This window comes from Narcine bancroftii, chromosome 5 (genome assembly GCF_036971445.1).
Source record: "Narcine bancroftii isolate sNarBan1 chromosome 5, sNarBan1.hap1, whole genome shotgun sequence".
Lineage (NCBI taxonomy): Eukaryota > Metazoa > Chordata > Chondrichthyes > Torpediniformes > Narcinidae > Narcine > Narcine bancroftii.
The window spans coordinates 46,134,013-46,159,284 of NC_091473.1; the positions used below are offsets into that span (position 1 = coordinate 46,134,013).

At 41.6% G+C, this 25,272-nt stretch overlaps 1 protein-coding gene across 1 annotated transcript in view; it reads left to right on the plus strand.

Moving 5' to 3' along the window:
* Positions 1–25,272, plus strand: part of prkar2aa (protein kinase, cAMP-dependent, regulatory, type II, alpha A) — a 344,304-nt gene that overhangs the window by 51,026 nt on the left and 268,006 nt on the right. Inside the window, exon 7 of the mRNA XM_069937325.1 lies at positions 13,996–14,219. Within this exon, the coding sequence (XP_069793426.1) occupies positions 13,996–14,219 (224 nt within the window). The remainder of the gene's footprint in view (positions 1–13,995; positions 14,220–25,272) is intronic.

Below are 25,272 nucleotides of genomic sequence, written 5' to 3' on the forward strand. Positions count from 1 at the left end.
AAGATTATATATTTGAAGAAATATAATTCTGGAAATAATGTGCTAATTGGTCCTTCAAATTCAGCAGAGACATTGCTCAAAAGGAATTTGTCTCATTAATGATTCAGTTGTGTCCTTTATACCAACATCTGCTACACTTGCTGTGACATGTGCAATGAGAATATACATATAGCATCTTGTTGCTAGGCTGTTTGTTAAGTTTTGGGGTGTGTCAGTGGAAAGTGTGCATGCTTTTCTTGATGCTCTCTGAGCAATTGCTAAGAATCCCTCTGCATCTGCATCCCACCTTTGCAAATTGCACAGTGAATTGCTCATGATTTATTTCAATTAAATATATCAGCTTTGTAAAACTTCTTTCCTCGGTCATAATTTCCTTCTGAAGGCATTGATTGATGATGGGGTATTGAGTCCATAGGCATCACCAGCCATCCAGTAAGTAAAACCAAGAGGCCATTCTCCAGTCATCCAATAACACGAAGAGGCCATTTTTCAGTCATGTGCCACCATTATTTCTGCAGAGGATGTGTTACTAAGCTTAGTCACTAACACATCCTCCTGACGGCACTATCCAGAAGGGAAATTTTAACTTGGAAAACAAATAACACTGCTGACGTGGAATCTCAAACAAAACCTGAAAAGCTGGAATAACTTAGCCAATAAAGCAGCGTCTGTGGGAAGAGAGAAAAAAATTACATTCCCCCTTCATCAGTACTGCAAAATAGAGGAAGCAAGTTTATCTAAGTCGCAGAGAAATTAGAGGAGGTTGAAGAAAGGGAATGTTTGTAATAGGCTGAAATGATATAGCCAATGAAATAAAAACACAGAAATGCTGGAAGAAATAAAGATTAGGGGAAGGACCAATAGACAAAAGGTGTTAATTGGATTATGAAGAAGAGGAGAAGAAAGGTGATAATTGATAAGGGGAGGGAGAGTTTGCTCTGTGAAAGCAGTGCTGGGGAAAGGAGATTCAAGGTGTTTTTAAGGAGGGCCTCTGCTTCAAGGCCAGCTCCATTCGTGGAGAAAAATTTTAACTTACCTTTTTATAGGGCAGCCTTTATGCAGAACGGCACCTCGGAGCATCCTCCAGAGCTACTGTAGGCTGGGCAACTGTTGCTGTGGCGCTGGCCATCATAAATACATGGTGAGTAATGCCCGTCTTTGTTACCCATAATCCCCCACACATCTGGAACTGCTCTGGGAAATGCAGAGCGGTTCCAGATGCATGTAGGATTATGGGTAAAGAAGTCAGCCATTGATTTGTCTGTGTTCTATTTATTTAATATTTCACTGTACTAATAAAATAATATATACATTCATCATTAAAATATACACAGTGACATTTTCCCCTTTTTCCTACCCCCCTCCCTACCCCTTATAATATAAAGTAAAAGAAAAAAAATAAGAAAAATAAATAAACAGTAAAAGAATACATGAGAAAAAGAGGTTGTGTCGTCTTAAATTTTATATTTAAGCATTTTTATATTTGTCATTTATTATTTTAAGAGGTGAAGGTCTGAAATTGGTGGTTTTTAATATTCTCTATGTATGGTTTCAAAATTTGCTCAAATAAAGTACATTTGTCCCTTAGATTGTAGGTAATCTTTTCTAATGGATGCACTTGTTCATTTCTATGTTCCATTGTTGTATTTTTAAGGTTGTTTCTGTTTTCCAAGTTGTCATTATGCATTTTTTTGCTGCTGCAAGTACAATCGTAATAAATCTGAGTTTTGTCTAATTTTAAGCCTAATTCTTTATCTTTTATGTTGTTTAACTGGAAGATTTCTGGATCTTTTTGTATCTTATTTTTAGTAATTTTATTTTACATGAAGTTTAAATCTTCCCAAAAAATTTTTACTTTTGTACATGTCCAAATTGCGTGTAATATTGTTCCAATTTTTTGATAACAACAGAAACATCTGTCTGACATTGTTCGATTACATTTTTTAACTTTTGTGGTGCCACGTTTCATCTATGTAGCCAATTATATTGTATCATATGAAATCAGATATTTATTGTGTTCTTTATGATTCCAGTGCATAATTTCTCCCATGTTTCATTCTTTATTCATATGTTTAAATCTTTTTCCCAACCTTGTTTGGGTTTATATATTGTTTTGTCATTTTCCTTGTTTTGCAATTTTATGTACATATTTGTAATAATTTTTTTTTACTATCACTGTTTCTGTAATTAAGTATTCATAGCAGCTATCTTCAGGTAATCTTAAGCTTGTTTCCAGTTTTTCTTTTAAATAGAGATTGAAGAAAAATTTAGAAAATTTTTATCAAACATTGAATTACCCCAATTACAATTGGAAGATCAAAATAAACTACTAGAACGCCTGACAATTACAGAAATACAAGATACATTAATGACATTACCGAATAATAAAACACCAGGTGAAAATGGATTCCCTACTGAATTTTATAAAATATTTAGTAATCTATTAATTCCTCCATTTTTAGAAATAATGAAACAGGTAGAAGAAACCCAGAATTTACCAAATTCATGAAAAACAGCAATAATTACAGTAATCCCAAAAATGGGAAAAAATTCATCATCTCCGGCATCATACAGACCAATATCCTTGCTGAATACAGATTATAAATGAATTGCAAAAATACTAGCAAATCTTTCTTTGGCTTGGCTTCGCGGACGAAGATTTATGGAGGGGGTAAAAAGTCCACGTCAGCTGCAGGCTCGTTTGTGGCTGACCAGTCCGATGCGGGACAGGCAGACACGATTGCAGCGGTTGCAAGGGAAAATTGGTTGGTTGGGGTTGGGTGTTGGGTTTTTCCTCCTTTGCCTTTTGTCAGTGAGGTGGGCTCTGCGGTCTTCTTCAAAGGAGGCTGCTGCCCGCCAAACTGTGAGGCGCCAAGATGCACGGTTTGAGGCGTTATCAGCCCACTGGCGGTGGTCAATGTGGCAGGCACCAAGAGATTTCTTTAGGCAGTCCTTGTACCTTTTCTTTGGTGCACCTCTGTCACGGTGGCCAGTGGAGAGCTCGCCATATAATACGATCTTGGGAAGGCGATGGTCCTCCATTCTGGAGACGTGACCCATCCAGCGCAGCTGGATCGATTGACAGATTATATACCAAAATTAGTAAAATTAAACCAGTCAGGATTTGTAAAAAAATTGAAGAGCAGCAGATAATGTTTGTAAATTCATTAATTTAATCCACACATCACAAATAAATAAAACACCAACTATAGTAGTAACTCTAGATGCCGAGAAAGCTTTAGTCAGGGTAGAATGGAATTATCTATTTAAAATACTACAAAAATTCAAATTACCCAAAGAATTTATTAATTGGGTTAGAGCCTTATATAATGGACCTTTAGCAAAAGTAATAGCAAATGGGTACATTTCCGATCACTTCAAATTGACTAGGTCAACCAGACAGAGATGTCCACTGTCACCTTCCCTGTTTGGTTTGACCATAGAACCATTAGTAGAATTGATAAGAAAGGGAACCTAAGATAAAAGGAATAAAAGTAAAAGATGAAGAATTTAAAATTAGCTTATTTGCAGATAACATTATAGTATATTTAACAGTAAAGCTAAATATAAAATTGAAAGAATATGAAGAAATATCAGGATACAAAGTTAATACCAATAAAAGTGAAGTGATACCAAAGAACAACCTTGATTACACAAAATATAAAAAAGAATTACCTTTTAAATGGCAATCACAGGCTATATGGTATCAAAATAGTTAACAATTTAAATCATCTATATAAATTAAACTACCAACCATTATTAAAAAATTACAAAAAGATTTAGAAAAATGGAAAAAATTGCCAATAACTTTATAGGAAGAATAAACTGTATCAAAATGAATACAATATCTATTTTAAACATTACCAATTCCCTTGACAGATTTTAAAAGAAACTGAACAAATTAATAAGAATTTTTTTATGGATGGGTAAAAAATCAAGAATAGCTTTAGAAAACTTAACATAGATATATAAACAAGGGGGACTACAATTACCATATTTCAAAAATTATTATAGAGCAGCACAACTAAGATACTTATCAGAATTTTATCAGACCAGAGGAAAAGCAGACTGGATCAAGATAGAATTATATAAATTAGGAGAAAAAAATCCCAGAACATATACTTCATAAATGGGTTGAAAAACTGGTACAGCACAACTTACCAATATTACATCATATACTAATAACATGGAAGAAAATACATCTAGAATGAAAGATGATAAATTATCAAATATCCAAAATGCTACTAATGCAAAACCCATTAATTCCTTTTACAATAGATAATTTATTTTTTAGAGAATGGACGAGAGATGGAATTAAATGATTGCTTTTTGGAAAATAATTTATTAACATTCGAACAGTTAAAAGACAAATACGGAATATCACATCACACAATATTTTCATATTATCAGATCTGTCTGTGTTGACAGTGACAATGTACTCAAAGGAGTCTTGCACAAAACCTTCCCTTCTATAAATGGATTTTACATCAGTGAAAATACTCACACCTTTGGGGTCCTGGATTTGCTACTCCGCTCCTTCATCCTTCTCAAATTCCTGGCCGCAGCGGATCAGGATCACGAAGCTGACCCCAAAGCTGGTACAAGTGGACGATGGTGCTGGACCGGCAGGGGTTCAGACTACTCTTGCTAATCTACAGCAGAATGATCATCGTGGCCTTTGTGATCATGACCTGCCACGGCCGGGAGATTGAGAAGGACAAGGGATCAGAGTGGCAAGTCCGGGGCTCCAAAGGTGCGACAGTGGGTGGTGGCAGCGTTCACACTGGTGATGATTATTCCGTGGTACTCTGAACAATATCTAACGTGCTGGCATAATAGGTTCATCTACAAGATGTTTGGGAGACGATGACTTTGGAATGAAATGCATCAGTTTAAGTTAAAAATGGTGAGATTTAAGAAGGGTAACTCTTTTTATTCAGAAGGAAGCCTGTATCTGGAATGAGGTGCCTGCAGATGCTGTGGAAATGTATATGATTTTGATATATAGGCAGGTAGGGTCCAGAAGGATCTGGGCCAAATGCAGGCATATGAGACAAGCCCAGAATGCCAACTTGGTCAGCACGGATGAGTTGGAGGAAAGAGCCTTTTCCATGTTGTGCAGCTCTATGGCTCAATCTGAAATTGGACAATTCAGTATTGAATCCTGCAGGTTGTAAAGTACCAGACTAAAAGTAATGCTGGACAGGAGAGCCACAGACACAGAGAAACTAGATCAGTACAGCACAGGAAAAGTGGGTACCACACCAGAGAGATCAATTTTAACCTGATAAAATTTAAAGCTTCCACAGCTAGCAAAGCAAAAAGTTCTCCCTGGCTGAGATAACAAAACATACTGAAGAATTAAGCTTGCAGACTCCAGGCTGTATGGTTTAGTGCAAAATCAATACCAGTGCCATTTTGCTCAGCATCAATCCTAGAACTCGATTCATCCCAGTGCAAGCATTTCCACTATGAGGACTATTAATCAGTCAGAAGCTTAATTCACAGAATTAACAAGGGACGATAGAGTTAATGGATGAATTAAATAAGTACAGCATCGATATCCACCATTAAAAAATGTAAGTAACATCTTAGAAACAATCATAAACTGGAAGGGAGGGAGAAAATCAGTAAAATGACCATCACCAGGGCAGAGTTGGTAAGCAAACTGTCAGAGCTGAAGGATGTCAGGTCCTTGGCTCTGTTTTGCTCATCCTTGGATGTATTGGTTGGTAAGAGGAATTGGTTACATTCTCAGCCCCCTGCTCTATTCACTATACACTTATGACATTGTGGTATCACACCATTTACAAATTCGCTGATGATACCATGGTATTGGTTGTGTAAAAAGGAGCAATGAGTTAGCATACAGGAGGGAGATTGAAAACTTGACTGAACGGAGCACCAACAACATCCTTGCACTCAATGTCACCAAAACCAAAGAGGTGATCATTGACTTCAGGAAGAGAAAGCCAAAGTTGAACAATCCAGAGATCATTGGGGGATCAGATGTACAGAGGGTGAGTAATTTAAGTTCTTTGGAGTCACTATCTTGGAAGATCTTTCCTGGACCCAACAATAGCATCGTGAAGAAAGCACGTCAGCACCTCAACTTCTTCAGGAGTTTGCAGAGGTTTGGTATGACATTGGAAAACTTGACAGGTTTCTACAGATGTGCGGTGGAATGTTTGCTGATCGATTGCATCATGGTTTGGTATTGTGACACCAATACTCCTGAGCAGAAAGCCCTGCAAAAGGTAATGGACACAGCCCAAGATATCATAGGCAAAACCTTCCCCACCATCAAGAACATCTACGGGGAATACCGCCATTGGAGAGCAGCAGAATCCAGCTCTGTTCTCACTGCTCCCATCAGGAAAGAGGTATAGTTGCGACAAGTCTCTCAAAAGACTCGCACCACCAGGTTCAGGAACACCTGCAACCCCTCCACCATCAGACTCCTCAACAACAAATTCAATCAGAGACATATTTAAGGACTCTTACTTTTGCACTTTCTTGATTTTTTTCTTCTCTCTGCAGTTTGTTTACATTTCTTCATTTGTTCACATGTGTACCTATATTCTTGAGTATAGTTTTTTTTTGCAGTTCCAATAAGTGTAAATTCTGCCTCACCCACAGGAAAAAGAATATCAGTATGTAGTTATGTATGTATGTGGTCATGTATGTACTCTGACAACAAATTTGAATTTTGGTTTAAATTTTCCAACATTCCCTACATTGGAAAGTTTCCATTAGATACTGAATCATGTCGATGCATCCTGATGCTAAGCTAGATTCCTCATTGCACTTTGAATGAACTAATCACACAGCATGGAAACCTATGATATCCTTTGTCCCAACTTGTCCATGCTGGCCAAAATGTCCCACCCACACTCATCCCACCTGCCTGCGTTTGGCATGGGGAAAAAATGTTAGAAGCCATGATTAAATAAATTGTAGCAGAACTTTGAGATGTTGAAGTCAGAATTAGATGGATCTTTGATAAGTAAAAGACTTGAAAAAGAGGAATGTGCACTAAGAGTAACAATGTGGGGTTGAAGTGCAATCAGATCATGGTCTTATTTAATGGCTGAGCAAGCTCGAGAGTTAGTAGTCTACTCTTGCTCCTAATTCTCATGTTAAAATATAACCTGTGGTACAAAACAAAATCCAGTGCAATAGGAAGCAGCAAAGCTTCACTCTCAATGGCTTCTATGCCTGATTTGACCACCAGAACAAGGAAAAACCACTGCATATCTGCACATCCCTTGATGATCCTCTACTGTCAGTATCCAAAGATGACGTACAGGTTGCCTTCAGGAGAGTGAACTGAAGGAAAGCATTTGGTTTGGACAGAGGGCCCGGCTGAGTACTAAAAAGCTGGCCAATGCATTCATGGATATCTTCAACATTGCACTCCGATAGGGCATAGTACCACCTGTTTCAAACGGGCCTCAGTCGTACTTGTGCCCAAAAAGAATGTGGTAACATGCCTAAATACTACTAATCAGTGGCACTCAAATTCAGTGCTGATGTTGAAGCATATCAGGTTCTCTTTGAGTGGCAACGTGGATCCATTCTAGTTTGCCTATTGCAGCAACAGGACTATGGCAGATGCCATCTTACTGCCTCTACATAAAAACCAGGAACACCTGGACAGCAGAGATGCATACATTCTTCTTTGGCTTGGCTTCGCGGACGAAGATTTATGGAGGGGGTAAAAAGTCCACGTCAGCTGCAGGCTCGTTTGTGGCTGACAAGTCCGATGCGGGACAGGCAGACACGGTTGCAGCGGTTGCAGGGGAAAATTGGTTGGTTGTGGTTGGGTGTTGGGTTTTTCCTCCTTTGCCTTTTGTCAGTGAGGTGGGCTCTGCGGTCTTCTTCAAAGGAGGTTGCTGCCCGCCAAGCTGTGAGGCGCCAAGATGCACGGTTTGAGGCGTTATCAGCCCACTGGCGGTGGTCAATGTGGCAGGCACCAAGAGATTTCTTTAGGCAGTCCTTGTACCTTTTCTTTGGTGCACCTCTGTCATGGTGGCCAGTGGAGAGCTCGCCATATAACACGATCTTGGGAAGGCGATGGTCCTCCATTCTGGAGATGTGACCCATCCAGCACAGCTGGATCTTCAGCAGCGTGGACTCGATGCTGTCGACCTCTGCCATCTCGAGTACTTCGACGTTAGGGATGAAAGCGCTCCAATGGATGTTGAGGATGGAGAGGAGACAACGCTGGTGGAAGCGTTCTAGGAGCCGTAGGTGGTGCCGGTAGAGGACCCATGATTCGGAGCCGAACAGGAGTGTGGGTATGACAACGGCTCTGTATATGCTTATCTTTGTGAGGTTTTTCAGTTGGTTGTTTTTCCAGACTCTTTTGTGTAGTCTTCCAAAGGCGCTATTTGCCTTGGCGAGTCTGTTGTCTATCTCATTGTCGATCCTTGCATCTGATGAAATGGTGCAGCCGAGATAGGTAAACTGGTTGACCGTTTTGAGTTTTGTGTGCCCGATGGAGATGTGGGGGGGCTGGTAGTCATGGTGGGGAGCTGGCTGATGGAGGACCTCAGTTTTCTTCAGGCTGATTTCCAGGCCAAACATTTTGGATGCATACATTAGGATGCTATTTACTGACTAGTTTATCATTCAACATCATTATCCCCTCAAAATTAATCAGCAAACTCCAAGACCCAGGCCTCAATACACCACTATGCAATTGGTTACTGCATTTCCTCAACTCCAAACCCCAATCAGTGTGAAATGGCAAGTACATCTCCTCCACAATCTCCACCAGCACTGGAGCTCTGCAAGGTTGCATACTGAGCCCCTTGCTGTACTTGCTTTACACATGTGACTGTGTGACTTGGTAGAACTACAACACCATTTACAAATGTTCTGACAATATCACAGTAGTGGGTTGTACAAAATGTGGCGATGAGTCAGCATACAGGAGGAAGATTGAAAACTTGGCTGAATTGTGCACTAACAACTTCCTCTCTCTCAATGTCACCAAAACCAAGGAGCTAATTGTAGACTCGGCGATGGGAAAGCCAGAGGTATACAATCCAGTGAGAATTGGGGGATCAGTGGGAGAGGGTGAGCAAATTTAAATTCCTGGGGGGTCACTATCTTGGGTGACCTTTCCTGGACCCAACATACTAATGTCATTGTGAAGAAATCACGTTTCCACCTCTTCTTCTTCAGGAGTTTGTGGAGGTTCAGTATTTCATGGAAACCTTGGCAAATTTCAATGGATGTGTAGTGGAAAGTGTGCTGACCAGAAAGGCTTTTTCCATTAGGTTGGGTGAGACAATAACACAAGGACATGGATTAAGGATGGAAGGTGAAATGTTTAAGGGAAACATTAGGTGGAACTTCTTCACTCAGAAGGTGGTGAGAGTTTTGAACGAGCTGACAGTTCAATTTTGACATTAAGAGAGGATGGATGGGTACACGGATGGGGGAGTTGAGGAAGGCAGTTGTGGGCGCAGTTCGATGGGATTGGGTGAAATAATAGAGTAGCACAGACTGGATGGACCAAATGGCCTGGATTGGTACTGTAGAATCCTATGGTTTTATGGTTTCTCAGGTAAAGAGACTGGATTTGCAAACAACACCTCAACATTTTTTCTCTTCTACCCTCACTTCCTGTATCCATATATGACCTCTTAGCATATGCTCCTTCCCCTCTCCCTTCCTCCATCCTCTCCTCCCCCATCCTCCCACCTTTTTATTCAGGTGCCTCAGTTCCAGTGTTCAAAAGAAAAATGCCACTGGCCTGCCTGCCTGATTCAGCGTAACTGCTAGGGCAACATCAGAGGCAATATTTTCCACTTGGAGTGGGACAGATTCATCAATGGCATGCATCACCGCCTTGGCAATCTCATCCTTGATGCCCTTGAAGGCTTTACGAGCCTCCGCTGATGGGGGGAAAATCAATTGTCTTCGCTAATACACGTAATTGGGCATAATAGGAAAAGAACCTGAGGCACCTTTTCAGGGCTTTCAGGTTCTGGGGCAAAGGTAGTTCCCTAAGGGAGCGCACTCTCTTGGAGTCCGGAGACATGATCCCTCCCTCCACCACTTACCCTTGTATCCCCAGCCGTGAAGTGCGGAACATGCACTTCTTCTGATTATATGTCAGGTTTAGAGTTTTTGCTGTGGCGAGGAATTCCCTTAGATTTGTATCCTATTCCTCCACATCAAGGCTGCATGTGATGTTATCCAAATACAGGAATGTTGCCTTTAGTTTGTGATCGTCCACCTGAGATTAGTCTCCCTTTGGAACACTGATACCCTATTCGTCAGACTGAATGGCACGCTGATACAGTTAGCCACCAGCTTCAAAAGTCATGTAAAGCCTGTCTTCTGGGTGGGTTGGATCTGATGGTATGCCGACTTAAGGTCTATGGTGGAGAACGCCCTATATTGGGCTATCTCGTTCACCATGTCGGTGATTTGGGGTACGGGGTAGGCATCCAGTAACGCAAATCTATTCACAGTCTGACTGTAGTCTATTACTATCCAGTTCTTCTCCCCCACCACCCTTTCACCATCACCACATGTGCTTGCCAGGGGTTGTTGCTGGGCTTAATTATGCCTTCGGCCAACAGCCTCTGGACTTCGGTTTTAATGAAACGTCTGTCTTCCAGGCTATATCTCCTGCTTTTGACAGCTGTCGGTCTGCAATTCTATGATAAGCGCTCAAATAGCAGAGGTGGAGAGACCCAAAGTGTGGACAGCCCACGTATACTACCCAGCTAATTCTCATTGGCTGGGCCGAATTTCTCATTCTGCACCATGATCAGGGGGTGCGGACCTTCAAACTGCATCGTTACACTTTCCAGCTGACACTGGAAGTCTAACCCCAGGATAACTAGCGCACAAATTTTGGCATTACCATGATTTTAAATACATTGTACTCTGCCCCGCATCCTTAAGTCTACCCAACAGTACCCACATGTCTCTGCGGACTGGGCTTTAGATGCCAGGGATATTTGGCACTTTTCAGAAGACACCTTCAGTGCACAGCGCTTTTTTAAGCTTTCGGTGCTCCCTGTGTCAAACAAACAACCCGTGACGTGACCGTTTACCTCAATGTTCATCATCGATCGCGCCAGCTGGTGAGGCCTGTTCTGATCCATCATCACAGAGGCCAGAGTTAGGTCCAATTCAGAGTCACCATTGTACCATTCCTGTTGGTAATATGTCGTACTCGCACATGGCTGGGACTGGAGGTGAAGTGAGCGGTCGCTGATCCGAAGCTGATGTTAGCGATTGTCATCTTGACAACAGCTCTCCCCAAGATGGCGTCCCGACCCTTTGGATCGCACGCAGTACTGCTGGTAGTGGGCTATCCCCGGCACACCTTTGCATAGTGCCCTTCCTTTTTACAATTTGAACACACTGTGTTCCTGGCTGGGCAGGAAGAACCCACAGCTCCTGGCCCTGGCTGCCGCTGCTGTCAGTGCCATATCCCAATATGGCAGTGCCCTCGTTCTCCATGAGGATGCTGGACCGCCGGCATGGCTTTGTACCGCAGTCTCCAGCGCCTTCCCCCAAATCCAGTACTTCTTACAATGTGCAGTTACCTTTTCCAGCAGTCTTTGATGGAATTGCATTGATAGCATGATTGTCAGCAGTCCATCCCGCATCAGCTCGTCGGCATACTCGGAGGCACTCACCGCGGTACATCCGCAGGCTCTATCCAGCACTCTCATCGCCCATGCGAATTGTGCGAAGGGCTCCCCAGGGGCTTGATGCCGGGTCATTAATTTGTACCTCGCGTACATTGGGTTTGTCAGGGTCCCATACTGCTTCTGCTGCAGGGCCATCGCCTTGTCGTACGTTCGGCAGTCTCTAATTATTTGAAACGCCCGATCGCCCATGCCTGCAAACAGGAGATCGTACTTATCTTCAGCATCCCTTAGGTTGTGGCGGCACATGACCGTCTGCATCCCATGCAGCCACTTCTCGAAGGTAACGTCTGTGTTGGGCTCCCTGGGTTTAACCGTGGTCACCTGACAAACATTTCCCATGACCCGCTGCAGAGTTGATGCAGACCCCAGGGATGCGACCGCTACTGCACCACGTGGTTGGGTCGACTCCACCGTCTGTGGGCTGGGTGACTGGGCATCTTCTCGATCGCTGCTGCCTTGTCCTGTATGCTGAGCTTCCATGGCTTTTGTTTTGGTAATTAAATTGTGGTGCACCACACAATAATCACATCGACATGATGGAGTGATTAAATGGCTAGAATTACCAAAAACCTGAGCATTAATGATGCACTACTTGGCCAGGTTCCAGGTACAGGAGCAAGAGGGGGAAAGTCCAGCCATGCCATCCTTTATTGGGAAATCCGAGGAGGAGTCAGTCCATACATCTATGCAAATACCTTTCACCACACTTAGTCAGCATGCGCTCCTTCCCCTGTCCCTTCCTCCATCCTCTCCTCCCCCATCCTCCTACCTTTTTATTCAGGTGCCTGCCTGTTTTGGGCTCAGGCCAGAAACGTTGGTTACCCCCTCCTTCCTTTGGATGTAGCATGTAGACCTGCTGATTTTCTCCAGCATCTTGTTACAATATTTTCATTGAAGTCTCAGTAGCACCCTTTATAATTGCCAGCTCAAGTACAATATGACCATATAAAAAATCTGATTTGATTTTCATTAAGATTTCAATACAAAACATAGTACCATCTAGAGGAATCATAATCCCCTTCCTTTATCATTTCTCATGTACTGCAGCTGGGATTTGGTGGGGGATGGAGGAAGCCCAGAGGAGGGCAGCCAAAGACCAACCGGCTCCAAGGTCACCCTGAACTGATTTCCACAGTGCATGTCAGATGAATGTTTAATGATCGACTATTGTCCTACTGTTATAAGTGCTCACCATTTCCTTCCTTTTGTGCTTCCCCAAAGTGGCAGAGTAGGCTCTGCTCTTGAGCGGTGACTGTGAGAGCCTAATCTGTAATATTGTTTTCAAAGTGGCTTCTGAAAGAAACGCCTTTTCGACGTTTATTTTAAAAGCCCTTCAACGATCATGTAAAAGAAGCGATCGAATGAACAAACCCAATTTGCTTTCCCTTTGACATTCATTTTGCAAATGTATCTGTCAATGGGAATCTCACGCTTGCCTGTTGCATTTTGCTGTTTTGATATTTTAAAAAGCTTTTGCAATGAAATAGACTGAAACGCAATAGTTGGTTCAGAAGATTTTGCACAAGGATCCCTCTCCTTTTTCAAGCCACAGGAATTCCCATTTTTTTTTGCAAGGGATCCCCTTGTTTTTTTTTGAAGAGCGGTCTCCAGGGGAACAGTGGAGGGTAAGCCAGAGGTGCTGTCGGTGACGTCAATGGAGAAGCGGCCCGTGATTGGCCAGAGGGGGGAGGGGCGAGCCCGAAAGAGGGGCGGGAAAGAAAAGAGAGGACGGCGGGCGGGGGGGTCGTTTCCCTCCCTTGTTGGCGCACAAATCCCCCGACGCCTCCCCCGCGATTCCACGCTGATTGGCCGCCGCCACCGGTTCGCCAACGGGCTGGTGGCCACGCCAATCCAAGATTGCCCCGGCCACTGCCTGCCCACAAGTTTGATTGGGCGGCATCACAGAACCGAGCGAGCGCGCCCAAGTGAAGGCACAGGGCGAGCGCCAGAAGACAAGACGGGATTAAATAGCTCTATATTTTTGTGTTCTAAACTTAAATCAGTTTTCAAATAAAACAACTGAAAGTTGACGAATAAAACTAAATTCCCCTTTAATGGTTCGATAGCGTATTGTAGAGATAAATGCGGACTAATCGGCGATTAATTGGGAAGGTATCGGTTTGATATCGCGGCTTATTTTTGCTGATTATTCGTCCGGTGTTCGGGTGAGCGAGTGAGCGAGCGAGCGAGCGGCGGGGTCGTGGAGCAGCAGCAGCAGCAGGAGGAGGAGGAGGAGGAGGTGGGGGCCTTGAATTCATCGCTTGTTTTGCCAATCGAAGCTGATCGATTCCTGTCAGTGTGAGGGAAGGATGAACATCGAGATCCCGCCTGGGCTCACCGACCTGCTGCAGGGCTACACCGTGGAGGTGCTCCGGCACCGGCCCACCGACCTGGTCGAGTTCGCCATCCAGTACTTCACCCGGCTGAAGGAAAAAGGGGAGCAGGCCGAGAACCGACGGCCCAGCGATGCCGACGCCATGCAGACCGAGTCCAACGGCCAGACTGAATCCGACAGCGAGTCGGACTTTGAAGGTGAGGCGGCTGGAGGCAACTTGGGGGAAGGAGGTCCTGGGGTGCAACAGGAAGAGACCGGGGGGGGGGGGGGCGGAAGCATGGTCCGCTGCTGAGGAGTGCATCACATAAGAGGAGGTATAGTTAAAGACAACGGGAGGTGGATGAGAACAGGCGATAATAGCAAGTCCCCGCAGAATGGTTGGCTGCGAGGCTGATGCGAGAGCAGGGGGGTTGCAGTCATGTCCAAGACTACGGTGAGGCAGTCAAAGTCGAGTCGAATTGGGCAGTGAGGAGAGGTCACTAAAATCAGGTCCACATCATTTGTGGGTGAAGTGAGGCAGGCAGATTGTAGTTGGATTTGAGTTGGTCAGGAGGGTGGGAGTTGGATAGGATTGGGAGAGGGTGATTAGGAGAAGGGCAAGAGAAGATTTGGATACAAAAAATGTTTTCGGAGGGGTGGTGGATGAAGGTGAAAAAGGAAGTACTGGAATACACAAAGGTAGATGGGTGAGCACTGAAAAAAACACTCCTCACAGAGAATCAAAAGGCAAGTTATCACTAAGGAAGATTGCAACAAGGGAGAGCAAAAATTTGAACGTCAACTGGGAATAGGTGTAGTGGGGAGGAGAGGGAATGGCTTGGGATGGGGGAATTGGGAAAGCAATGAAAAAATCTACATGATGATTTGGGGAGAAAGGGAGAGAAAGAGAATGTGAAAGAAAGGTTGGAAAAATGTACAAGTTCAAGTAAAGAAGAAAGGTGTGAGGTGTCTTATGAGGGAATGGGTGCTTGTGAAAGAAGCAGCACTAAGGTTGAAGATCCACCATAAATAATCCTATTGAATGAAAGCACATGTGTGAAGCATAACATGATTTTTTGTGTGTGTGTGACAATAGGATGAAAAATAGAAACAATGTTTTTTGGGGGGGAGTTGGCATCACTGACTACATTACATCAGTGTTGTCAAATTCTAAATGACAGAACACGGGGCGAGAAAAAAAAGCTGAGTGATGATGATAATCAGATGGGTAACATGAATGTTTGAAGACGTGGTGTATGGGCAAATAAAGGGAAAGATTATGAAAAGAGAGTAAATGGAGTAAATAAAAAGGTTGAAATTTGAATGTTTGACAAAAATGCTGATAAATGATTGGATTAAGAAATGCTACAAATTTTGTGGCAAAGTGCAAATTAATTTTTGTACATCATGTTAGATGTGGGATCTTGTACTTGCTGTCAAGTTCAGTACATAGTGCAGTTGCATGCAAATCAGCAGTATTAAGCTCTATTGGATAATTTTTCCTGATAGAAAACAAAATCGTACGTAAGGAACACTGTGTGACTTGCTGAGTTTCTCCTGCACTTTAGTATATTGAACATCTGTTGTTTCTTTCTCTGTTTAATTAAATGATAAGATTTCGAACAATATAATATAAAGTAAATGTTAGTTTCTGTAAAAGTTTTATGTTCATTTCAAGCACCAGTGTTTTTGTTTGAGGAAGGTTGGAAATGCTGCAGTTTATGTTGTCACAGGATAATCATGTGAAAGAACAACTTTTGCAGTTGCGTCATTAAATTGCATAGCTTATTTGCCAGTTTTTGATGAAGGCTGAATTACTTTAAGGTGATATAGTCTCCAGCATTTTGAACACTTTGACATGTTTGTCTGATTGCTTGCATTTTAGCGCTAATCCTGCGAGAAGCAAAATACTGTGTATTGTTTATGCCAGTGTTCTTGTCCATCTTGTGGATGAGTCTCAATCCATTCATAAGCTTTTTGAAAATGACACCCTTTTAAATTGTTGCTTTAAAGAAAAATAAATAGGTTGACATCTTTATTTAGCCACCTTGATGTTCTTTGGGTTACTTGGGGCAGCATTGAAAATTAGCTTATTTCTTCACTGTGATTCAAACTTGTCATAATTCACCCAAGTGGACCCAATATGAATTATATAATTCCATGAGGTAGATTGTTTTTTTTTATCAGATCTTTGGGTTTTAAGCATTCAATTTACAATTTTCGAGGCTCAATTAAATTTTAACGATGAATTATTGATTACCAAACAACTTGTGATTATTAGACTGATCGTGTGCAAAATGTTCAATGGTTAACATTTTGGTTTTTTCACACATTACAAAATGGTGTGATTGCCTGAATAAATTCGAATGGGAAATATTGATGATGCTAAATCCTGGCATAAATGTAATGAGAAATTGTGCAGTATGCTAAAATAAATTTTTGGCTGATTCAATGGAAATGTGCTTGATTTGTAGCAAGGTTGTTCTTGTGTTCACCACAATATTGAACTACTAATTGTAGTATACTGAGATAGTGAAAAGCTTTATTTTGAGTCCTATGCTGGCAGGTCAGTCCACCATTAAGCAGGTTGTGTTACAAAGACAAAGTGCAGGGTAGACAGAAAGGTATTCTAAAATCTGTGTAAGAGCATCCTGTTTTACTAGAGGTCCATTGAAGAGCTTGATTACAGCAGGAAAGAAATGGCCCCTTGTTTCCATGCTTGTGTCTTCTGCCTGACTGGGGGTGGGGGGAAAGAAGGAAGAAAGGAGAGCATGACAGGAGCCCTTTAATGTTGGCAGCTTTCCCAAGACCATGTAAGATACAGATGGAGGGGAAGTAAATTTTCTGAGCTGCATTCATAACTCTGCAGTCTTGGACAGAGTAGTTCTCGTGCCAAGCTGTGATGTATCTGAACAGGTTATATTCTCTGGTGCATTTGTAAAAAACAAACAAATAAATAAATAAATAGATAAATTGGCAAGAGATGTTTGGAATATGCTGAATTTCCTTGTGCTTCTGAGGAAGTTGAGTCACTGCTGTGTTTTCTTAGTTGTTGTGTTGATAGGTATGAAACAGAACCATTTCCACCTTAGCACTGTTATGCAGGGATGTGCTTTCCCATTCCACTTGTCTCCTGCATTATAAGTGACAATGTGTGACTTTGTGCTGCTGTGCTGAATTATATTCTGTTCTGAGTTGAGATGTACTCACTGTAGCCAATCCAAGTACCAAGTCCTGATAAGAACTTTTTTATTTCAGAGAATGAATAATTTAGAAGCTGAATAGAGCTCTTGGCTTGACTGCAGTCATGTTGCTCAGTCCAATCTGAGAGGAATTAAACTGCCACATAACATTCATAATTTCATGTGCCTCTTGTTCTTTTGTTTCTTATGAATGATTATCTTCAAAATTGAATGAAGATTTTATTAAAGGCTAATAACTATGGAGAGATGAGCTTTCCAAACCCACTTGCTCGGGATCAATATTGATTGCCTGAGGAAATTGTAACTTTAGAACCAGAGAACATGACACCACAGTTAACAGGTCCTTCAGCCTCTTTCGACTTTGCCAAAGTATTGTTCTGCCTTGCTGCACTGACCTGCACGCAGTCCAAAGCACTCCATGTCTCTCTCATCCATGTACCTGTCCAAATTTTTCTTAAATGTGAACATTTAGACCACATTCACCACCAGCAGGTAGCTTGTTCCACACTCCCACTACTCTTTGTGTGAAGAAGTTCACCCCAAACTTTTCCACTTTCACCCTTAATCCATGTCCTCTATTGTTTCTCACCTACACTCAGTTGGAAACCCCTCATAATTTTAAATACCTCCATCAAATCTCCCCGCATTCTTTGATGCTCCAGGGGGAAAAAGCCCTAACCTGCCCTGAAGTCTGGGCAACATCCTAGTAAATCTTCTCTGCCCTCTTTCTATCTTTTTGCTATCTTTCCTATAATTAGGTGACCAAAACTACACACAATACTCTACATTTGGCCTCAGCAATATCTTATGCAACTTCATCAACATCCCAGCTCCTGTACTCAATACTTATATTTATGAAGGCCAGCCAATATGCCAAAAGCTCTCTACAACCTCATCTACCTCTGATGTTGCTTTTAGGGAATTATGTATCTGTATTCCCAGATCCCTCTGTTCTACCACACTCCTCAGTACTCTTACCATTTACTGTGTATGCCCTTTCTTGGTTTGTCCTTCCAAAATGCAACACCTCACACTTGTCTGCATTAAATCCCATTTTTCCATGCTAATCCAGATCTCTTTGGAAGTTTTGAAAGCCTTTCTCACTGTCCACATCTCTTAATCTTTGTTATCTGCAAACATGCTGAACTAATTTACCACATTATAATCCAAATCATTGATATGAATAACAAACTACAATGGTCCCAGCACTGATCCCTGAGTCACAGTCTTGAGAAGCAATCGTCCACTACCATTCTCTGGCTTCTCCCGTATAGCCAATGTCGAATCCAGTTTAGTACCTTGCCTGAGTGTCTGAACCTTCCTGACTAACCTCTCATGTGGAACCTTGTCAAAGGCCTTACTAAAGTCCTTGTAGACAGTATTTCTCAGCCTGTCTTTCATTAACTTTCCTGGTAACTGCCTCAAAACCCTATCAGATTGGTTAAATAAGACCTAACACGCACAAAGCCATCCCTAATTGGTTCCTGGCTATCCAAATAGTTTTTTTTAACTCCAAATATCTCTTGGTTTTTGTATCTTTTGCTCATTTCAGGCTTGGCTGTGGGGAGGAGAAGTGGGTGAGTGTATGGAGGAGTGATGCTTAGAGACTTCAGGTTACTTAAAATCTTGGCACATGCAGTATAATATACATAAATGTTAAGTTATCTTCTTGGTAGAGAAAGCAAAATAGTAGCTTATTGCTTAAATGTCATGAGATTGTTAAGTATTGATATATAAAGTAAATTGGGCATTTCTATACTACAGTTAGTGAAAGTAAACATGCAGGTTTTGAAAGAAATAAAGAGAAATTACAAGCTAACCTTCATAGCAAAAAGAGTTAACTGGAGCAGCAAGAATGCAATAATACTTGCATGCCACTTTACCTAAAAAGGATGTAATGACCATAGAGTGATTGCAATAAAGGTTTCCCAGACTGCAGTTAATTGAAGTGCCATAAATTTAAAGATAAGTTCAATTCTGTTTGTATTCACAAATATTTGGAATAATAAGAGATCGAATTGAAACAAATAAGACCTATCAGACTGGATGCAGCAAAAATGCTTTCCCTAGTTGAGGTTTCTGAAACAGGGCAAGAGATTAAAGTCTGCGATTGTGAACTAAGGACTGGAAAAAAAAATCTGTGGAATTCCCTACCATAGAAAGCTGCATCGGCTAAATTGCAGGGAAAAAAAAACAATAGGATGAGAACGATAAATTTCTAAATGGACGATTACGATTCTGAGGTAATAAGTCGGTCATGATCACAGGTTTGAAGTGCCAAATGGCCTGCTCCTTCTCATGTTTTCCAGGTCTACCTGGTCTTTTATCATTCCGGAATACAAAAGATACAAAGACCCCAAGAGATTTTCATTCAGCTGAGTTGGTTTTGAAGCAAAACTTCTGGAGGTGGATGGGAGATGGATGACCAACACCATCTTGCAACATGTGCTCGTTGTTGCTCACTACCTTGACGATAAGTGATATAATGTCTCGTTGAATGTTCGAGATGAATATTTTCAAAGATGACCAATATATAGCAATTATAATACAAGAAACGAGCATTTGGACTAGTGATAAGTTTCGGAAAATTGAAGATTTCTTGGCTGAAACTTTGAATATTTTTCTTTCCACATGTGTAGCCTCACCTGCTGAATGTTTTCAGCATTCAGGTTTTAATTTGGACATCTATCATGTATCTATTTGTACTTCTTCATAATCTTCTTTGTTTTCTGTGGCTTCAAGTGCTCATTCTTGTTCTGAAGTTGCACTCACCAGTTTGTAATGATCTGGCATATCCCTGTTGCCCTTCTTGAATCAATATTTTTATCTGGCATCTCTTCTTTGGCCAGCAAAGATTTTTTAAAAAATCACTGCTTCAGCAATCTTTTCACAAGCCTCCTCATCAAATGTGCAATAGACCTGGCACATAGTTTAAAAAAAAAATCAATACTTGATAGAGATGCTTTATGATTTTGTAAGTCTGAATTTAAAACAATTAACATGGGTATGGCTTTGGCACTTCTTTTGTGGTAGCTTCTGCCTGCTAATTGCACCTGTGTTACATTTTAAAACTGGTACTTAGGCTACTTTTTACTACTGACAAATAGCTAGGGTTGACTCTTGCGTTTGTGTAGGCCATTTAAAGAACTTATTCTCTGGATCTCTAATTTTATGTCCACTAAATTTGATGGTGTATACATAAAGGAGCATAGCCAGCTATGCTCTTTTAAGAATAAAACCACCCTCATAATTTTATTCATGAAAGCTGGGGTATGCTTAATGTGTGAGTTCTCAGATTATAGGATTGGTTTAACATTAGAGGTTTTTTTTTGTTTGCCCAGAGGTTTGGAGCTGAAAGGCTCAAATGGTGTGCAGTTCAAGGAGCCATAATGTGAACTTTTCAAGTGCTGTTAAATTTAACTGAGACACATGTTAACAGTGTAGTCACACAAACATTACCAACTGAATTTAGAAGCATGGGGGGGACATGTTATTGAAATATATTAAATTCTTGGAGCATGACAGGCTAGGTGTAGAGGGACTGGGCAGAGTTTGTAGCTGGTATATGGAGAAAATTCTTCACTTACCTCTGGAAGGCTGTGAAGGCTCAGATGTAAACGCATACATTCTAGATATTATTGAAATTGAGGGTTGTGAGGATAGTACTGGAAAATATTGCTGAAGTCAATCAAATATGATCTTTGTGTATGGCACAGTAGGATGCAAGGGCTGTACAGCTAACTCCTGCTTCTATTTGTCATGTTGTGAACAACATATTCCTGCAGAATAAGTAATGATAAAGTACTTTTGTATCCTGCACTATTGCTTAGTGACTGAGCTCAGTTGCTAATACAAATTTACTTCTGTACAACACTGATATAAGCATTATATTCTTGCCAAAATAACAGAAAATGCTGAAAATATATAGAAGAGGCTGTGGAAAGAAAATTGGAGTTAGGATTTTGGGCAGATGACTTTTAATTGTGATGGATTTTGCAGGAAGGTTGTGGATTTGAATTCTGTTGCACCAGTTTTTTGCTATGCTAATTAAGTCTGAGCCAAGTGGCATACATTTTAAAAATACCCAGTTAACTTGACACATCTGGTCTATTAGCAAAATGGATTTTTTTTGTGTTACAAACATACCTGTAACATTGAAATTCTTGGTCATATTGATTTCACCTTATGATATTGTTTTGGAATGGAATACTTGTTAGGAATATGATGTCAGGGAACCAGAGCTGATTGTCAGATCCTCCAAACTGAGTACAATAGTCTCCCTTATCCGTGGGGGATATGCTCCAAGACCCCCAGCGGATGCCTGAAACCGTGGGGAGTACTGAATCCTATATATACTATGTTTTTTCCTAATCATGTATACCCTATGATGAAGTTTAATTTATAAATTAGACACAATAAGATATTAACAACAATAACTAATTAAATAATAACAATAACGTATTATATTTCATTAAATGTGTGAGGGTTACTTGACCACAAGCACTGTGATACATACCGCTATAGTCGATCTGATAACTGATATTGCTACCAAGTGACTAACAGGCGGGTAGCGTGTACAGAGTGGATATGCTGGACAAAGGGGTGATTCGTGTCCTGGATGGGATGGTGCGAAATTTCATCATGCTACTCCGAATGGCGCACAATTTTAAAATTGTAACCATATAACCATTTACGGAGCGGAAACAGGCCATGTTGGCCTTTCGAGTCCGCACCGGTTCACTGATTTTGTGCGCCCTCTTCAGGCATTGGTCCCGGTAGATCTTCATTACTTCTCTTTCTTACTCTAAGGGGTGCTGAGCAACACAAATGGAGAGCCTTTTTCTGCCTTACAGCAGGCAATTTTGCACTGCATCATTACATGACAATAAAGGAATCTTGATTATAAACAGCATTAATAAATAAATTGTTTATTTCTGGAATTTTCCATAATATTTTCAGACTGCCGTTGAAGCAAAACCATGGATAAGGAGGGAACCACTCTATGTTGGGCCAAATTCCATTATTTAACCAAGCATTCCTTGAATTTGGAGGATTTTATAATATCCTAACTGACACCCTTATGCACACAACATCCAAATTGCAACAAACTCCACTGGTCATGAGCCTTTAGCTATTGCCCTTTGAGACTCCAATGACATTCAAGGTATTGGGAGGGGCGGGGGGGGGGGGTGATATAATGCACAAGGTTTCATTATATTAGATTTGTTAGTTTATATTTCTGATCCTAAGAAATCTATTCCTTTTATGCCGTCCCTTTAATAATAATCAGGATTATTTATACGATCAAATACCCTTTAAAGTTGTTAAGAACCAATTTACTTATTTGGGTATTAAAATTAAGAGAAATTTTAAGGATCTATAACTAAAGTTATCTCCACTGATAAAAGAAATGAAACAAACACTTTCCAGATGGTTTCCAATGGTGCTATCATTTTAATGCAATTAAAATGATAATTTTACTAAAGTTTTTATATACTTTTCAAGCAGGATCTTCCTTCATCCCAAAATTATTTTTTGACAAGGTAGACTCTAAGATATCTTCATATTTTTGAAATAATAAAAATCCTAGGTTGAGCAAACCTTTAAGATGGAAGAATGGTTCTCCCTAATTTAGATTTTATTATTGGGCTATTAATATTCAATACATTACATTTTGGTTTTATTATTGAGACATGTATGAATGCCCTTTATGGGTAGATTTGGAGAGGAATTCATTTAGGGGGAACTCGTTGGCCTCATTGCTGGGAGCTCCTCTACCCTTTGTTTTATCTAAAATTAATAGACAAGATCTTAACCCAGTTCTTTAGCATACAAAAGGATTTGGTTCCAGTTTTGTAAATTTTTTGGGGTTTAATAATTTTGTTTTATGTAGTAAAATGCTTCTTAATTTTTTTAAAACATCATTGATCAGGTGTTTTCAATATGGAAAACTAAGGGACCTTTTCAGATCTATTTGCAGGAGATTGCTTAATGTTTTTCAATCAGTTAGCAGACAAATGATTTGAGCAAGGCACAATTTTTTTAGGTATTTGCAAATTAGGTACTTTCTGCGTACTTCAAAACTATCCTTCTGCTTGCCCATCTAATATGATAGATACCCTTTCTCAGGTGTATCCACTTCAAAAAGGGTTAATAGTTACAATATATAATTGCGACTGATATCTAATGATAAAATTAACAAGCAAACCAGCTCACTGGGTTGCGGGCAAGTCTGCGGCAGATCTGACTGTGAGAGCTCCGGATGTGGGGCTCACTCCTGGCAGCTGAGGTCAAAAAGGTTCCAGAAGTCACAAGCATCATTGGGTTCTGAGGAACTTAAATGCGCGTGAGTTTGATTTAAAGTTGATTGGTTCAACTAGTTTTTGACTGTGTTTATTTCGCTCGCTGCCTGCTTAGTGCGTCTGCTTCGTGACCCCGACAGTCCAAATGGCATTTGAACCCAACGATAACCGACCCAAGCATGCAGAATGCAGTTTCACTGAAAATGCCGAATTTCTGGACCTCTCAGCCGAAGATCTGGTTTGAACAGGCTGAAGCCCAATTCCAGGTCAGGCAAATCATCTTGGACACCACAAAGTGCTACTATGTAGCCGGGTCACTTAACCAGGAAACAGCAGGCCGCATCATCGACTTCCTACACCAGCCACCAGTTGTGGACAGGTATGAAACCATCAAGGTGCTTCTGATCCATGTTTTTGGCCTCTCCCACTATGAGCACACAAGGATGGCCTAGGCGACTGTGCTCCATCAGCCTTAATGAATGAGATGCTGGTGCTAGCAGACAGCCATAATCCATATTTACTGTTCAAACAATTCTCTCTTGAGAATATACCAGAATAAAGCTGCCTCCTCATCGCTGACAACAATTTTTCAGTGACCCACTCAAAGTAGCGACCAGTGCAGATATCCTATGGCCACAGCAAGCTGCATGGTGTGGCCTCCATTGACCAAGTTACTGCTTCACACCCTAAGACCCAGGCCTTCCCCGTGCCAAGAATGAAGTTGGTGATGCCTGGAGCAGGGAGCAATCCCAGTTTGGACCGTTGGTGCTTTTACCACCAAAAGTGGGGTTCAGGAGCCCACTGTTGCCACCTACCCTCTTATTTTCTGGAAAATGCCAGGGCCAGCCACCTTGATAGCCTGCTTTACTTATGGGACTGACACTTGGGGTGAAAGTTCCTCGTAGACACGGGTGGACATTAGTGTCTTATCTTCTTGAGCCATGACACCTGCGCCGGAAAGTCAGGACGGTGCTCACCACCGACAACAACAGCAGTATTTGCACATACGACACGTGAACCAGCCCAATACAGTTCGGTTCCAGCCGCTTCACCTGGTCATTTATGCTGGTAGCAGTGTTGCAGCCTTTATTGGGTTCAGATTTCTTCCAGGCGCACTGCCTTGTAGTGGATCTCAAGGGATGGCGCCTAGTGAATGCTAAGATCTTCCACACCTTATCGGTCGGCAAAGCCAAGTTACCAGCCCCACACCTGACTTTGTCAGGCAATGGATTTTCCAGAGTACTAGTGGGGTTCCTGACTTATAACGCAGTTCTCCACATATGCCCCTAAGGATGGTGTGCAGCACCACAATTCCACTCAAGGACCACTCCTGGGCCTGAGAAACTCCATCTAGCCAAGGAGGAGTTCAGGAAAATGGAAGAGATGATCATCATCTGGCGCTCAGACAGCCTGTGGGCCTTTCCGCTGCACATGGTTCCCAAGTTGCCTGGAGGATGGAGGCCACGTAGTGACCACAAAGGCTCAATGATGCCACCACTGATGACTGCTACCCAGTGCCCCACATTTAGGACCGTGTGGCCAATTTGCATAGAGCATCCATCTTCTCCAAGGTCGACCTGGTCCGCATGTAGATTCCTGTCCACCCCAACGATGTCCCCAAGATGGTCCTCATCATCCCATTTGGCCTATTTAAGTTCCTGCGGATGTCTTTCGGACTCAAGAACGCAGCACAGACATTACAGCGGCTCATGGACTCAGTGGGGCACAGCTTGGATTTCATCTTCAACTACTTAGATGATATCCTG